This window comes from Diospyros lotus, chromosome 4 (genome assembly GCF_014633365.1).
Source record: "Diospyros lotus cultivar Yz01 chromosome 4, ASM1463336v1, whole genome shotgun sequence".
NCBI lineage: Eukaryota > Viridiplantae > Streptophyta > Magnoliopsida > Ericales > Ebenaceae > Diospyros > Diospyros lotus.
The window spans coordinates 18079283-18095641 of NC_068341.1; the positions used below are offsets into that span (position 1 = coordinate 18079283).

Here is a 16359-nt window from a genome sequence, read left to right on the forward strand (position 1 = left end):
CAATTTTGGGGAAAAAATTGAAGATTAAACTTCGTTTAATCGCAGTTTAATTAGCCAGGTAAGTAAATAAATATGTAATAATCATTTTGTACGGTTGGAATTTCATTTTGGGTCCAATTTTATTGATTTTGGGAGTTATTCTATTTTACAACGTGTATTATTTTGGTGGCATTTAAGCGTAAAAACGCTGCAAACGACTAGATACAGGCAAGCTCTCATCTACCCTTACAATTTCTTTCTATTTTATGAACCTCTCGCCTTCCCTTAATTCGTTTCGGTGTCACGTATTAATTATACGAATTGAGGATTTTATTAGTACGATTTAATTTAAATTAAATATGAGACTCATTGCGGTTTTATTTGTGGTGTGCTTACGTGGGATTTTAGATGGTTAAATTATTTATATTACTCGGTTAGATTTAATTAATGTGAGCCGTGATTTTTTTAATTGCTAAAGAAACGTTTTACTTCGTAGCGAGAATGCAAGAAAAGCAAGAAATGGCCGTGTAAAGGCAAGCTCCCAATTCTCTCTTCCTGTTCTTTAATTCCTGTGAAAGATCCTGTGATTTCTCGTATTTTATTACCTCCCTTACTCTAATTCGGCGCCTAGCCTTATTTATTGAATTATTATTCATTTGTTTTAATTTAAATTAAATCTGAGACTTCTAAAGTTTTATTTGTTGAGTGCCTATGGGGGTTTGTATCGCCCCCATTCCTTCCAGAATGATGCCGAACTCAGCTTGGGACTAGGTTCCTAGATGTGTGAGTTTATTTACGGTTTTCTTGGATTTATTTATGGTTCGGTTAGAGCTATTGAACAGTGTGGCAGGGGTCGGCTGTTTGGTGACGTTGGGGTAAACTATTGTACAGCCCTGAAGTGGATCGTCAGGTGGACACTCTTAGTCATTGGCCGTTGACCGATGCCGGGCACTGTTGACTAGCTTTGCCAGTATGTGATTTACTGCACGATTAGATTCATTATATTACTGTTCATGATTTGATATGCACATGGGTACGGGTTGCATGTTGGGATATTCATTTATTGAGTATGCTTGGACACGGACATTCTAGTTTGGTTAGGTTACATCCAGCACGGGCATATGCATCGTGTGTGGTTTACTATGTGGGCGGAGCATGGCCTGAGGCCTGGATGTATGGGCGCCAGTGTATCACATTGATGCTCATTACGCCATTGCATTTTTATGTGTATTGCATGGTTATTGGTAGTTAATAGTTCTCGGACAGGAGAACCGTTCCGAGGGAGCCTATGGCTCGGGTGTCGGGAGTACCGACACGGACACACGGGTGACGGGAGCACCGACCCGGGACAACGCACACAGGTTTGTTGGAGATTTATGTTGCCTTTCAGGGCAGCGGCAGGTTGGTATGCGACTTGGGTGCCATGTGTCTTATGTGGGCCCCAATGACCGATATGTACTTTTATTATGCTATACTATTGTGTTGTAGCGTCTTATGGCTTGTGTGTACTTGGGGGTTGGTGTTCTGGGGAAAGTTTACTGGTTTTGTGTAGCCTTCAGCCCTTCTTTCCTTATACTTGCTGAGTCTCTCAACTCACTTTACTTTCCATCATTCCAGGTAGTGGCAGCGTGGGCCATGAGTAAGGAAGTCAGCTTTTAGCAGCAGAGTCGGTATGGTATACAAGCAGTCCCGTCAATCCCTATCAACTCTGATGGTTGAGTAGGATTTACTCTATTATTTTTACTATGCCAGGTCATTTCTCGAGTCTCGTGTATGTTGGCACAACAGTCTGTTTTCATTTATTGATCTTGTGACCGTTGTGTTAGCGGTGTTCCCGTAGTATATGCATGTGTTTAGTTTTGCTTCCGCTACTCTCATTTTTGAGTATGCATGCCAGGGTGGTTCTTGTCTTATGGTTCATTCTTTTTCCTTCCATAAATGCTCTCATTCAGGTAGTACGAGTGATTGGGGGATATCCGGGCGGGGATGCTTACAGAGTGGGTTGCTGCCAACTCCAACCCCAACGACCCTTCTTCTTTCCTCTTCCCAATTTGCCCTTCACCACACACACACACTTGAAATATTCAAACCCCTTATGGTCATTTCTCATCTCATTTTCATTTATTTTCCTTTTATTTAATTCATCCTAACAATATATACATGGGCATAAGCCCATCTCAAGAGTCCACTCATATTGGGCCCAAGCCTATCTTGGACTCTTCCATACACTTAACTCCATTTATGAGAGTTTATAAAATTTTAATTTCCTTTACATTTATCATTTTACAAAATTATTATTTTCATTAATTGTCTTTTATCAACACATAAATTATTTTTCATAATTAATTAAGACAAAAATTCAAATACCCAAAATAACTTATTAATAAAGTCTAGACCCACTAACAGGTCGTTATAGGATATTTTTGAAAAATTAATTACAAAGAATTATTAATATAGCTGCAAAGGGTAAAGGGAAAAAAATGAGTTTTTAGTGACTGCAAAGAGTAAAATAGATAGCTGCAAAGGGTAAAGGGAAAAAAATGAGTTTTTAGTGACTGCAAAGAGTAAAATAGGTGACTGCGGTTAGAATTTCCCTTTGTCTTTTAATATGGGTATTATAGTCAATAAAGAAATATGTTGACCTCGCTATCTAGTTAATAGAAATAAATGTTTAATATATAACATTAAATAATTTAATTTAATTTAATTTTAAAAATATTATTTACAAAATAAATGGCCTTGCATTATATATTCTTATATTGTAAAATAAATTTAATTATAAAAAAATAAGATCATATATATAATCATGACATTTTTTTGTCTTTAAAAATTTAATTACTAAAACAAGATGTTAAATGTTAAAAGAATATTCTTATCCTCGTATATATCTTTAGATAATGTGACTCTTTAATGTAGAAGGGTAAATAGCAACAAAAAAAAAAACTTAAATTTTTTTGCGAACTTGCAACTTTATCTAATCATTTTTTTAATTTTGATAATTGTATCATAATTAATTTAATTAAATATAATTTTATCTAACACCTAAAATTAATTTACGAGGCGTGTATCATTGTTGATATAACAGACCATGTGTCATAAAAATAAAAATATGAATGGGATCCACATGCATATATAAAAAATAAAATGACTAACACGAATAAGATGTTGGATAAAATTGTATCTAATTGAGTCAATTTAGATATAATTGTCAAAATTGAAACGAATGAATAAAATTGAAAATTAGCCAAAATGTTTAGGCTTTATTATCTTTGTTGTATTCAAGCTATTTTCAGTTTTCAGTTTTTCAAAACAGTAAAAGCGTGTTTACTTTCATATTTTAAAAACGTATTTTTAAAAATAAAAAAAATTATAAAGAAAACTCAAAACAACAAAAATTTGTTTTGACAATTTTCATCACAAATATGTTCAAAATTTTTAAAATGTGAAAAATGTTACATACAAAAAAAATATATTTTCAGCAATCTTAAAATAAACACTCAAAACACAAAACTAAAAATGAATTCAAAACTCAAAATTGGAAATTTAAACATGAAGAGAACAACAATCCCTTAAGTTTTTTTTTTTTTTTTTTTGTTATTTGTTCTATTGAGAATAAAATAAAATGAGAATGAGAATACCATAAGGATATATAGGAAAATATGAATTTTGCATGTTTGGTATGGTATGTAGCATGTCATGTTATGCTGCAAAAAGGTAGTGTTGGAGATGGGCTTTTGTTATGTAGATTCATTTGTTTTGGCAGAAAATTATTTTTAAGTGAAAAATATTTTATGTCAAATTGTAAAATTTTAAATAATTAAAAAAATCGTAAAAAGTAATTTTATGAATATTAATGTAAGGCATTATTATATTGTCTGTATTAGACAACTCTTATATTGTTCAACACGGCTTGCCGAGAGAGTGGGTCCTACACTCTATAAGTTTACAACCTCTTTTCATTTTATCTGTCTCAGATAATATATAAAATTATATTAATATATTATTTAAATTTTTATATTAAAATATAAAATATAATGAGACAAAAGTTGAGGAGTAATGGGTTGCATTAAAAAGAGAAGATTCCAATGGCATCTCTAGAATTTTCATTTGAATTCAATTTTAAAATTATTACGTAAGAATTAGAGAATTCCATTGGAATTGAAAACGGACGGAGGCATGAAATGAAATAAAATGGAATCTCATTTTTGAATTCGGAATTCCAATTTTGAAATATTATGGAAACGGATTGATGGAAAGTGAGATTCGAGATTGTGTTTTCGTCACATGACCCAGGTGCAGGCCCACGCGCGCGATCGTAATCTCACGACAGCAGTACACGTGGCAGCCCCAGGGCTCAGTGTAGTACAGAAAATTGAAGAATGATAAGGCAACCTCGGACTAAAAAGCGCAAATATAATATTGTCGAAACTCCACGTCACCGGATGCCGCACGTGCACTTTTCCCGAACCGTTCCCTCCGTAAGTATTAAGGTTCCGCTTCCCCAACTGTCCCCACCCCCACGCTCTCCCTCTCAACTCTCTTCGCCCGCATACACACACACACACATATATATATATATGTGTGTGTTCACGCACACTGCCTCGTTCACTCTCTCTCTTGATCTCCAAAAATCCCTACCAAAAAACCCCAGAAAGATTGCGAAATCAGGGCTAGTTTAGATATAGGCATACAAAATCTAGCCCTAGAAATCTGTTCTCTGCGTTTGGTCTGGGCGCATTTCGGTTTTATTCTGATTTCGACAACTGTGATGGCGACGGCGATTCAAGCCCCGTCGGGGCACCAGGTGGTTCAGGTTACGGTGGGGTCGGCTGTGGCGACGCCGGCGGCACAGCCGGGGGGAGGATTCGGCAATGCGTCGCTGTACGTGGGCGATCTGGACGCGGCCGTGAACGAGGGGCAACTGTTCGATCTGTTCAACCAAGTGGCGCAAGTCGTATCGGTCAGGGTTTGCAGGGATCAGGCGAGGCAAACCTCGCTCGGCTACGCTTACGTCAATTTCGGCACCGCGCAAGACGGTTATACTTAACGCCTTCTTTTTTGAATTTCTTTTCGAGATGATTTGTTTGTTGGATTGGATGGCTTGATCGCTGATTTTGCATGATGATGAACGTGTTAGGTTTTTTTGTTTGGTTGATAAGGGATGTTCTTTATGATTATGATTTCTCGTTGCGTTACATATATCCAGAAGAAAGGAATTGAAAAAAGGACAGTGAAAATGATTACTTGAATTGAGTGTTAAAAAAAATTATTTCTTTGCAATGCTGTTTGTTTTTCTTGTTTCTTCTTTAAGAGATGACTTATCCATCTTTCTGATTGTGTCTAAATTGATCATTGAGACATAGAAATTACAGTTGTTCAAAAATTGAAAAAAAAAAAAAAAAAAAATCCCTGTTGTGTTGAGTGGACATTGTATGTAACAGGCTTATTTTAAAATCTAACAGAACCGGATAGAGGTTTTTCATGTGTTTGAAAGTAATTCTTGTACCGAGTCAATTAAATTTGCTGTATGGAATTTATAGTCAATTACTTTTGACTGGATGCTTTTGATTTTAGACATCACACACCATTAGGCCAACTTTCATTGTGGTACTCTCAGGACCTTGCTATTTCTAGAAAAAATGTTTACAATGGCATGCGGTTAACTGTCTAATGAAAATTTAAGGGTGTTATAATATTAGCACTATCATGGACATGACAAAAACTTGCAATTTCTATTACAATCTTACAATTGTTTGAATATATGTTATCAATCTTATTAGGTTTGTTGTATATAATGTTCTATTATGGTTTGGCAAGTCGTTAATGTTCCATTCTGTCACTACAGCAGTATGCTTTGTTACCTAGTTTAGTGCTGACACTGTTTTTTATTTGTAAATTGCAGCTGCTAATGCCAGGGAGCTTTTGAATTTCACTCCTGTCAATGGGAAACCTATCAGGATTATGTTTTCTCAACGGGATCCTAGTATCCGGAAGAGTGGATATGCTAATGTGTTCATTAAGAACTTGGACACATCCATAGATAGCAAGGCCTTGCATGACATTTTTGCTGCCTTTGGCACTGTGCTTTCTTGCAAGGTAGCAATTGATGCCAATGGTCAATCAAAAGGATATGGGTTCGTGCAGTTTGACCAGGAGAATGCTGCCCAAAATGCAATTAGGCGGTTAAATGGCATGCTGATTAATGATAAACAAGTTTACGTGAGCCTTTTTGTTCGTCACCAGGAAAGAAACCAAGCAACCGGATCTCCAAAATTCACCAATATCTATGTGAAAAACTTTTCTGAAACTATTACTGATGAGGACCTTAAGAATACTTTTGGCAAGTATGGTCCCATCACCAGTGCAGTAGTAATGAGGGATGCAAATGGGAAGTCTAGATGTTTTGGTTTTGTAAATTTCCAGAGTCCAGAGGCTGCCGCCGCTGCAGTAGAGAACTTGAATGGGACATCTCTAAATGACGACAAAGTTATATATGTTGGGAAAGCTCAAAGAAAAGCAGAAAGGGAAGCAGAACTAAGGGCAAAATTTGAACAGGAAAGGAGAAGTAGATTTGAGAAATTACAAGGTGCTAACTTATATATCAAAAATCTAGATGACAACATTAATGATGAAAGACTGAAGGAGTTATTTTCTGAGTTTGGAACCATAACATCATGCAAGGTATAGTATTTTAAATAATAGCATCCTGTTATTTTTCACATGCACACACATATATATTTCATGATATTTTTGTAATTAGGTAATTTTTTTTAATATCTTCACTTCTTGTCAGGTCGTGCTTGATTCACAAGGGGTGAGCAAGGGGTCTGGTTTTGTGGCCTTCTCTACGCCTGATGAAGCTGCAAGAGCAGTAAGTAGCCTGTGTTTTTTAGCTGTGCAGATTTTTCCTCTCTGTTTTTCAGCCATGGAGTTTTCATGTATGAATTTTTTATTGTTCTCCGTCTCTAACAGTTGAATGAAATGAATGGGAAGATGATTGGTCGAAAACCTTTGTATGTTGCTGTGGCCCAGCGTAAAGAAGAAAGGAAGGCGTTATTGCAGGCAATTTTTCTTCCTACTAATATTCATGCTTGTGTCATTGATTAATATGTCAAATTAGTTTCTTCTCTCTCTCTCCAACCCCCTCCCCCCCCCCCCCCCCCCCCCCCTCTTTCACACACACAAACACATGGGAGAAGGATATGATTTGGTTAGTGCTCATTCCATAATGAATACAATAATGAAATTTAAGGCTTTGTATTTACGTACGCTTTTAGTCCTGCAAACAGTGTCTTCAGATCAGCAATATAGTGAATGCAGAGTAACTTTTAGGAATCGCAACTAAAAGTTGTTTATTGGAATTCTTGTTGTATAGCTCACGTGTACAATGCTTTCTACATAATAATCAATGTTTAACTAGTTGTATTGTCTCGATGTGATTTGCTTTCAATTGAGTTAAAATTCCAGTTCAGAAGAGTCTTAATCACGGTTAAGATTACAAGCTGTGGCTATTTTGTGTTTGAAGTCTTATATAGGTCACTGTTTAATGTTACACTTGTTTCTCCCTTCTGAGTCTTTACAAATTCTTCTGGTTATTTGCATTTTATAGTTCTTAATGTCATTAATATCTTTCATGCTTTAACTCTGCCCTGTTCTTGGTAACTTGATATGGATATTTTGGGGCTGGGATGCGTGGTTTTGGGTTCAGGCACATTTTGCTCATGTACAAGTATCAGGTGGAATGGCAGTTTTGCCTACAGGAATGCCTGGATTTCACACAGGGACACCCAGGTTTGCTCCTCAGCAGTTGTATTTTGGTCAAGGTGCACCTGGTCTGCTATCTCCTCAACCTGCTGGCTATGGGTTCCAGCAGCAACTCGTGCCTGGTATGCGCCCAGGTTTTGCGCCAAATTTTGTTATGCCATTTCATCTTCAGAGACAAGGACAATCTGGACAGCGAGGAGGTAGGAGAGGCGGGAATCCACCACAAATGCAGCAGCACCAGCAGGTACACTACTTTTCTCTATGCTTCCTAACCATAATTTTGTTCAGTTGTTATATTTTTAACTACAGCATGCCTTACCCATTTATATAATCAAGGGCAGCAGCATTGATTTTTTGCTGTGATCAATTGTGAGTTGATTTTATACTGGTTTAGCACCACTGACATGAGTTACTAGAAACTTTTACTTCCAATCCTTGAACAATAATGTGTCTTGTAATGCAAGGCAATGACTACTATGTAAATTCCATATTTCCATTCTACCATCACATGTGCTATTTTATACTTGAAGTTTTAATATGCATTACAAGCTCGGGTTTTATATTTGGAATCTACTCACATTCTAGTTTCATTTCACTGCCTATGAATTTAGATTAAAATGCCAGCCTTTCCAGGAGATTGATGTAGTAGAAGAAATCCTTTCAGATTTATTCAATACCCCTCCCATGTGTCTATTAAGGATTCCTTTTATATACTACAAGTTTAAAAGAAATTAAAAATAAAAGCTACTTGGGCCAAACTATTTAACAAAATGCTATTCTTACTTACACCTTAGATACCATGATGGAAATCTTCCGGCAGGACAATTTTTGGTCGAGGCAAGACCGCTAGTGGGACCAGCGGTTCTGCCTAATAACTGTCGGTGAGACCAGCAATTTTCTGAATTGATGGAGGCAAAGTTACCATTTAAGACAAACAATACAAACATTTTGAATCAGTAAGTTCATGAATTCACAGTACCTCTTGCAAGACCAAGTGGTTCTCCCATGTTCAGAAGCTTCCACACAGGCCATTTTCCAGCAAGACGGCTGAGTTGGCCTCAAGAGTAATAGTTTCACAATTAGTTTGCCTCAAGTATCATTTTTTAATTATTTTAAACTTGTAGTATTTAAAAAAAAAATCATCTGTTAAGTCTATTATATTCTGCTTCTGAATGTTCTAATAGGAGTGATTATCTTCCAATTGGTCTTTCTAATGGTGTTATTGTTTACAATTAGCTGATGCATCGCAACCCAAATCATGGTTTGAGGTACGTGGCCCGAAATGGTACTGATCCATCCATGGTTCCCCAAGGTCTCATGGCTCCACTGATGCCATTGCCTTTTGATGGTTCGGGGATGTCAACAAATCCAATGGATATACGGAGTCCTGTACCAGTGCCAATGTCAACACTTGCTTCTGCTATGGCTTCTGCTACGCCAGAGAATCAGCGCATGGTGGGTTATTTTGTCTTTTCTCTGCACTATAATAATTTCTTTCTTTAGTTAGAAGCGACTGCTTTTCATGCATGTTAGTTTCAGGGATTTGATTCTCTTTTCATGGCAATATCAAATAGAAACGTAATTTTTGCTTTCTTAATGGACATAACTTCTATCAATGTATCAGAAATGCCAAGAAGAGCTAACATTGTCTACTAGTATGAAATAGTGGCGGTTCCTGTTTCTGAGTTAATATTGTAATTTGTCTTCTGTCAAAATGGTAGATGTTGGGAGAGCAGTTATTTCCGCTGGTGGAGCAGCTTGAGCGTGACCATGCAGGAAAAGTGACGGGAATGTTGCTGGAGATGGATCAGACTGAGGTTCTCCATCTGATCGAGTCTCCAGATGCTCTGAAGAAGAAAGTTGGGGAGGCCATGGACGTCCTCAATTTAGCATCATCGGGAGCTGATGTTGGTGATCAGCTGGGCTCAATGACCTTGAAGGAATGAAAGGAGCCCAGTTTTTCTTGCTGAGCTGAGCATATAATATCTCTCATATGGGGATGGATCTGCAGGCCCATTTTTTGTTAGGGTTTAGGGCTTGATGAGCTTTGACTGGTTAGTTGGGGGGGTTTTGTTTTCACCTAGTTCTAATTTTTAGGAGGATCTCATCTGTTCTCTTCTCTGCTCTCCTCTCCTCTCTTCTCCTCTCCTCTCTTCTCTTCTCTTCTCCTCTCCTCTCTTCTGTTTTCGTGGTGGCAAGTTCTGGCTGGAAATTAAACTATTTTCTTGGGGACAGTAATATCTTTATTTTGTGTGTGTTTGGTTAGACTATATATGCTTTTGCCATTTTACTGGGGATTTGAATGGCGTGCTTTCTGGTGAGCTCGGCTGCTATTCTCAACTTGCTTTTTATAGCTGCTTTTATTGATCACCAAAATAATGGTTGGAATGTCTGATAGTATAAGGGGCGTTTGTGGTTGTGTGGTGTTACACCACAGAATTGGCTTTGATCCCCATATAGATATATGAATGAAAGAATGCCCCAAGGCCAAAGGCCGCCGCCGCCGCTGCTTATGTTCATGCTTATGAAAAGCTGTTGTGATAGGCATGGGCTGGCATTCTGGTAACAGGTTATAGGGATCTCTTCTATATTTAGCTTTTATATCACAGTTACATTTCATATATGGTGCCATATTATTGAATTGGCATCATTGTTATATTGATTGTCTTTTTGCTTATTTGGTATGTATGGTTTATAGATTATTGTGTATGGTGAGTTAGTTTATGCAATACAACCTTAAGGGAATGGTGAACTGGAGGCATTGATATTTTTTAATAACTTTCCAAAATATATATTTTTAGAAAGCTTAGTTACCAAAAATTTGTAAATAAAAATATAAAATATCATTTGATTTTTGTGTTTATGTTTTCTAATATAATTATAGATTAATCTATTTTCACTGAATTATAAAACTATATTATTTTACATAATCTACTAGTTTATAGTAGCACTATTATCATCAGCACAATATATTATTAATAATTATATTAATTTAACATAACATATATTATTTATATAACTATTTGATAACATAGTTATTTTATTAATGTAATTTAAAATTATTTTTCATCACATTTGGAGAAATCAACAAATATGGAAAGATGTTTCCACCTTTAGCCACTTATTTGGATTTTAGGTTCATTTTTGGAAAGTGGAAATGGCCAGGTATTTAAAATATTGAAAAACGGAAACAAAAAAAAGAAAAAGAAGAAGAAAGAATATAAAAACCCTAACAAAATCAAATCTGTAATGATATAAATTGGAAACAAAATCATAAAAATTTTAATTTCTCGCCATCTCCTGCTCCTCCCGTTTGGTTGGCTCCGGTCCGTTCAATGGCTTTGGACGGCGATATAGACCGAATACTTTTCACTGAAGAACAAATTTCAAAGCGAGTCTCCGAGCTCGCCTCTCTGATCTCCGACGACTTCGCCGCCACCGCAGACTCTCCGTCGCCTCCGGTGGTCATCGGTGTCGCCACTGGCGCATTCCTCTTCCTGGCTGACCTCGTCAGAAAGGTCAAAGTGCCTCTTTACGTCGACTTCATTCGAGCCGAGTCATACGGCTGTGGAACCAAATCGAATGGAGCTCCGAGAATTTCGCTCGCCTTGAAGGTCGATGTCCAGGACAAGCACGTAATTGTGGTACTGTTTTTAGTGATTTCATTTGATTTTGATTTGCATTACATTTGTTCTTCTTTGCAAAATAGCAAAGGGAGGCTGCGTTCAAAATACGCCCTTTATATGTGACAGTTCCGGCTCACGATTAACTTGTCGGTTACGTGAACAACACAAGTTTTGACTGCTCTTCGTGAACCTTCTGGATTTGTCTCAAACTCCACCTGATTCTAAGAGCTGTGACTATTATAATCTTGATTAAAGGTTGTTTTATATGGATTCAAAAGCTACACAAGTAGACCAACAGTGTGTTTGGGAGAGGGGGATGGAATGGAAACGGGAGGAAGGGGTTCCCCCTGTTTGAGAAAGGCAACAAGAATGGAATGGAAACTTTTTTCGTTCGTATACCTTGGAAACCTTATTTTTGTCTTCCCCTAATTGGGAGAGAATAGATGAACTTTATTTTTGTGTATTTGCAAAATTAACCTTAATAAAACTCTTTCACTAACAGGGTATCATTTGTTGTTTAATATTTTTTCTTTCCATCCATTTTCAGTGCTCTCTCAAACAAAAAAAGACTTTACATCTCTTGTTTTCTCAAACCCAGAGAAGTATTTTACATTCCATTCCACTCTTTCTTTTAGTAACTCTCTCAAAAAATACTGCCTAAGCAAAACATGAACAATCCCTTAATCAAGTGGACTCTGTTACAGCCATGGCTTAAGGGAGGCATTGGGATGATGTTGGCGCTTGACTGCTTGATGAGATTTTATATTAACCATTTAGCAGCAAAAAGGGCACAAGGTGTGTATTCACCATTTCAATTAAACATACCACTATAGTCCCCAGAAATTTTGTTGAAGGATCAATTTAAATTCTCCTAAATTTGTCAGAACTAAGTTCTAAATTTTTTAGCGGGGCCAACACATGGTTTAGTATGGTAATATTCAAATAAGTGATGTTTAAGACAATTCTGTGGCACCACCTCTTCCTAATTCCACCAATGAGGTCCATATAAGAGTGGGAAGGGTGTGAGATCTGCTATGATTTGGAAAGGCGCTTTTTAATGTTTTTGCTCATGACCTTTTTATTACCATACTTAATTTAAAGTTATGACTTCTGGTTGAGGGATCTGTAGTAGCCGGGAATCAAAACTCCCGTGTAATTGTAGGGAAAAGTTATTTTGAGTTAGTGAGACACAGAAAAATAGAATTGCAACTTCATCTATTCATTGCTATGCAGTTAACCCTTTTTGTCTTCAATTATTGGACCTGGTATTACACTCTATCTTTATCTTGTATGTAGACTTAGTAGAGTTTTTTAGTCAAGCACATTGAAATGAACATTTTGCTCTTTCTCAGGTCGAGGACATTGTGGATACAGGAAACACTTTAGCCTCTCTGATATCTCTTCTGAAATCCAAAGGAGCTTCCAGCATATCTGTGTGTACTCTACTTGATAAACCAGCAAGGCGAAAGGTTGATTTTCAGCTTGTGGGTGAAGGAAAATTTTATTGTGGCTTTGAGGTGCTATCTTGTTCTCTCTCTTGCACAACACAGTTGTGGAATCTTTAATTACACCCCTTTCTATGATTGACTTTTACATTTTTTTGGCTTTCTATTAATAGTTGAAAATAATTATAGAAGGGTTGAACCTTGTAGCAACAGTAAGTTGCTCCTTTGTGGCTGGGAGGTTATGGGTTTGAGTTGTGGAAATAGCCTCTTTGCAAAAAGAAAAGGAACGGCTTCATGCAAATACAATCCTCCCACACTCACAAAATGAAGAGCTTTGTGCACTGGGGACACCCTTTTAGTTAAAAACAGTTATAGAGTCTAGCTGAAGTAGGATATGTGGAGCCAATGACAAAAAAGAACATACTATTTGCAGTCACATTAGGTCTTAAGAGGAGGTTCCTTTTGCCTTGAGAGAATAATGTATTGGCTCCATTAAATTGTGATGTAATTGTAACCTAGTATAGTCTGCAGTAGTCAGTGTCTAGTGCAACTTGATTGCCAATCTATTTTCTCCTTTGCTTTCTTAAGCAATAATGTGCTTGGCAAATATTTTTATTTTTGGGAGTTAGTTGCGAGCATTCTTGAACAACCTCTAGTCAAGGCCTAGTGAGGACATGGTTTCAGGATGCCAAATGGTCCATCTGTTTGACCACATCAATGTAGTAGTTGTAACCTTCTTGAAAATGACCTTCTATATATTTTATATCACTCTATTTTCCTTCTCTGAAATTCTTGTATATTTTGATGACAATAACCGTAGAAAGCTTAGAATAATTTGTTACCTATTGATGTTTGCTTTCTATGAATTTTGAAATACTACCAAAAATTTCTTCATGGAGTTGTATGGGAAATTTTCACATAGCAACAAAGATAAGCCAATTGAATCAGTAAGCACCTGTTTGGCATCCATGCCATTTTCTGTTTTTTGCTTTTATTATTTTGAAAATGAAAACAGAAAATGGTGTTTGATTGTTTGCTTTCAAGTTCAAAAATGTGAAAACTTTTGAGATTTTGGGGAAAAAAAAAAGACAAGGAAAATATGTTTTCACACACCATTCATTTCATTGTCATTTTCTTCGCCTCTCCTACCCTCTTGCCACCAGCACTCTGCTGGCATGACTCCCAGATTGCTTCTGGGAGTCACTAGTGACTCACCAAGAGTCTGGTGGCCAGACCACTCCAATTCCACATTTAACAATCTGATCTCTGAACCATATAATTAAGTGATAGCCATCTGATGGTTTAAATATCTTCCTCCACCCTCTAGATGATGCCCCAAGTAGTTTTTCCATTCCATTCCTTTATTCAGTTGTCCCGTTGTTGGTTCAACCAAATCTTTTTGTCTTCTTGTTTTGCCTGTTTTTGTTTCTTGTCCCTTCTATGTTCCTGTTCAGTTGAGGTGAAATGTGTAGCTATTCATTTAAATTATGCCAACCATTCTTGTAGTTATTCATATTTCCTTCTCCACCACCCCCCTGCCTTGGGGAATTGCCATTCCTTTCTTGTACCCATAACTTTGTGGTCATCCTGTTGGTAGCACTCCCACTCCTTGTAAGCACTTTGATGATCGAGATCCTATGTGGGGGCATGTTGCATCTGCCTTTTCTTTTTGGTCCTCAGTGACTCCTTAAGATAGAGCATGTCTACTGCTATCATGAGTTTGTTGGAAACTACAAGACTCCCTTGAAACATGGTTGGGCTGTAATAGATTGTCTTGGACTCTTGGGTCTTCTTTGCCTTCAATAGAACTTTCTTCTCTTGATCCTAATTTGATGGTCTAGTAGCAGAAGTCTGTCACTGTCAGCTCCCTGTGTTATATATAACCTTCTCTGCTTATAATCTCTTTGGGCATTGTTCCCCAACTTCTGTCAAACTTTATCTGTCATCTAGGGTCGTTGTTAAGTGCCATGCTGTGATATTGTCCATAAGTCACTATGGTGGAATTATGTTGTGTTGTCCATGTGGTCCACTATCTATCTAAACCAACCGAGCAGGATTGTCACAGCACCCATGATTTGAACCCTTGTTCCCTCACTTGGTGCCAAAATTTTATGAGAAGCTCAACACAAGAAGAGGGAAGTCACTAAACCACAAAATTGCTAACAACTCCAATGGTTTTACGTCCAAGGATATTCCGAGTGGCCTAACTCAGTTGGGTTGATGACCTATGACTTCTAACTCTACTGGCTAGGTAGCAGGGGCTCTTGACTTGATTTCGTCCATACTTCTTATCCGAGTTTACCCTCATATTTATTGACTTTTTATTAATGTTTGATTTTGAAATAATTGCTTAGGGCTTTTCCATGTTAAAAACTATGATCATGTTGCCCATATGTACGTAATTCAACTTTTTTCTTTCTTGTTGAATTGGCAGTGTCCAGATCATTTTGTGGTGGGGTATGGGCTGGATTTCGCTGAACTATACAGGAACTTGCCTTACGTTGGCGTCTTGAAGCCTGAAATATACAAGTGATTTGAGTGATCCCGGTACAAATACAAACCCAGGATTATATTTAAGGGTGAGAAAAGGAATTATAGGATGGATATGTTGAGCAGTTTAGCTTTTATATATTTACGACTTGCAATTCATGTTTGAGAATTGCTTTCTGAGTCTTTCTTGGTCTTTACCCCGCTAACAGTAGCATAAATAAAGAACATTACTTCTCTACCATCGTAGACTATTTGCCAAGCTAGAGTTGAGATGGAAAGGTGTGTGTTTTAGAAATAGATCAATGACATGTAGTCTACAGAGTCTTTCGAATTGGTAGGTCAATTGTATGAAGTCAGCAATTCATTTTAACAGTCACAATTATCAATTTGGACTAGTTTATAGGATCAAATAGCATTCTCTTTATGTGCTCTTTATGCATTATTATCAGTTATTATATAGAATTTTCTCTGGATCTCATTTATGCACCACAATTCATTTAAAAGATGATCGACCTTTTAAAAATATTAAATACAATAATACATACTTATTATGAAATAGAAATGCCTGAATAGCATAAAAATTAAAGACATTACATTCTCCTTGTTTAGTTACACCATAACTCTAATTCCAAGAAATTAAAGACATTAGCATAAAAATTAGTTTATGGCGAAATTATTCAACACCTCAAACCAACATTGAGGGCATGAAAAATTTCAAGAAAAACAAAGAGCATAATCTATAAAAGAATTTAAATAAATCATAATTTTTTCCGCCTCGCTCCCTGCTTCTCCTTGCCTTCTTCTCGCGCCTTTTTTTATATTTATTCTCTCTTCTTCTTCCATTCTCTTTTTCTCTTCATCTGGGGTAGAGATTATCTTATCTTTCATCAAATAAATTAATTTATAATAATAGGTTTATTATTATTACTATTATTATTATTAATGGGCCAGCTTTTGATTGGCCCAAAATTCTTTTTATTTTATTTCTTTAGGGCCCACTTAATTGTATTTATTTTCTTTGCTCTTTTCTCATAAAAAATTAAATTAGGTAAAAT

The 16359-nt window shown here is 36.7% G+C and overlaps 2 protein-coding genes across 3 annotated transcripts; both read left to right on the forward strand.

Moving 5' to 3' along the window:
- The first annotated feature begins 4515 nt into the window (after positions 1 to 4515).
- LOC127800143 (polyadenylate-binding protein 3) lies at positions 4516 to 10058 on the forward strand. Its single transcript, XM_052334591.1, has 7 exons — positions 4516 to 5015; positions 5882 to 6660; positions 6773 to 6850; positions 6952 to 7041; positions 7688 to 7987; positions 8980 to 9198; positions 9465 to 10058. Exons 1-7 carry the CDS (start codon positions 4748 to 4750, stop codon positions 9687 to 9689), a joined length of 1959 nt encoding a protein of 652 aa, XP_052190551.1. The 5' UTR covers positions 4516 to 4747; the 3' UTR covers positions 9690 to 10058.
- Positions 10059 to 10989: 931 nt separating this feature from the next.
- On the forward strand, positions 10990 to 15714 carry LOC127800044 (uncharacterized). Of its 2 annotated transcripts, none has more exons than XM_052334439.1 (3): positions 10990 to 11387; positions 12074 to 12164; positions 12722 to 12866. In XM_052334439.1, exons 1-3 carry the CDS (start codon positions 11079 to 11081, stop codon positions 12817 to 12819), a joined length of 498 nt encoding a protein of 165 aa, XP_052190399.1. In that variant the 5' UTR covers positions 10990 to 11078; the 3' UTR covers positions 12820 to 12866. The 2 variants fall into 2 exon arrangements, with proteins under 2 accessions (XP_052190399.1, XP_052190397.1); XM_052334437.1 differs by lacking the exon at positions 12074 to 12164 and adding an exon at positions 15249 to 15714 and having other exon boundaries at positions 11004 to 11387; positions 12722 to 12886.
- The last annotated feature ends 645 nt before the right edge of the window (positions 15715 to 16359 follow it).

What these genes read in the sequence shown, in the direction of transcription:
- LOC127800143 (XM_052334591.1), top strand. Translation starts at nt 4,748, where the DNA reads ATGGCGACGGCGATTCAAGCCCCGTCGGGGCACCAGGTGGTTCAGGTT. An exon ending in GAACCATAACATCATGCAAG is followed by an intron (nt 6,661 to 6,772) that starts GTATAGTATTTT and finishes ACTTCTTGTCAG; the next exon opens with GTCGTGCTTGATTCACAAGG. An exon ending in CTGATGAAGCTGCAAGAGCA is followed by an intron (nt 6,851 to 6,951) that starts GTAAGTAGCCTG and finishes CGTCTCTAACAG; the next exon opens with TTGAATGAAATGAATGGGAA.
- LOC127800044 (XM_052334437.1), top strand. Translation starts at nt 11,079, where the DNA reads ATGGCTTTGGACGGCGATATAGACCGAATACTTTTCACTGAAGAACAA. An exon ending in AGGACAAGCACGTAATTGTG is followed by an intron (nt 11,388 to 12,721) that starts GTACTGTTTTTA and finishes GCTCTTTCTCAG; the next exon opens with GTCGAGGACATTGTGGATAC. An exon ending in AATTTTATTGTGGCTTTGAG is followed by an intron (nt 12,887 to 15,248) that starts GTGCTATCTTGT and finishes TTGAATTGGCAG; the next exon opens with TGTCCAGATCATTTTGTGGT.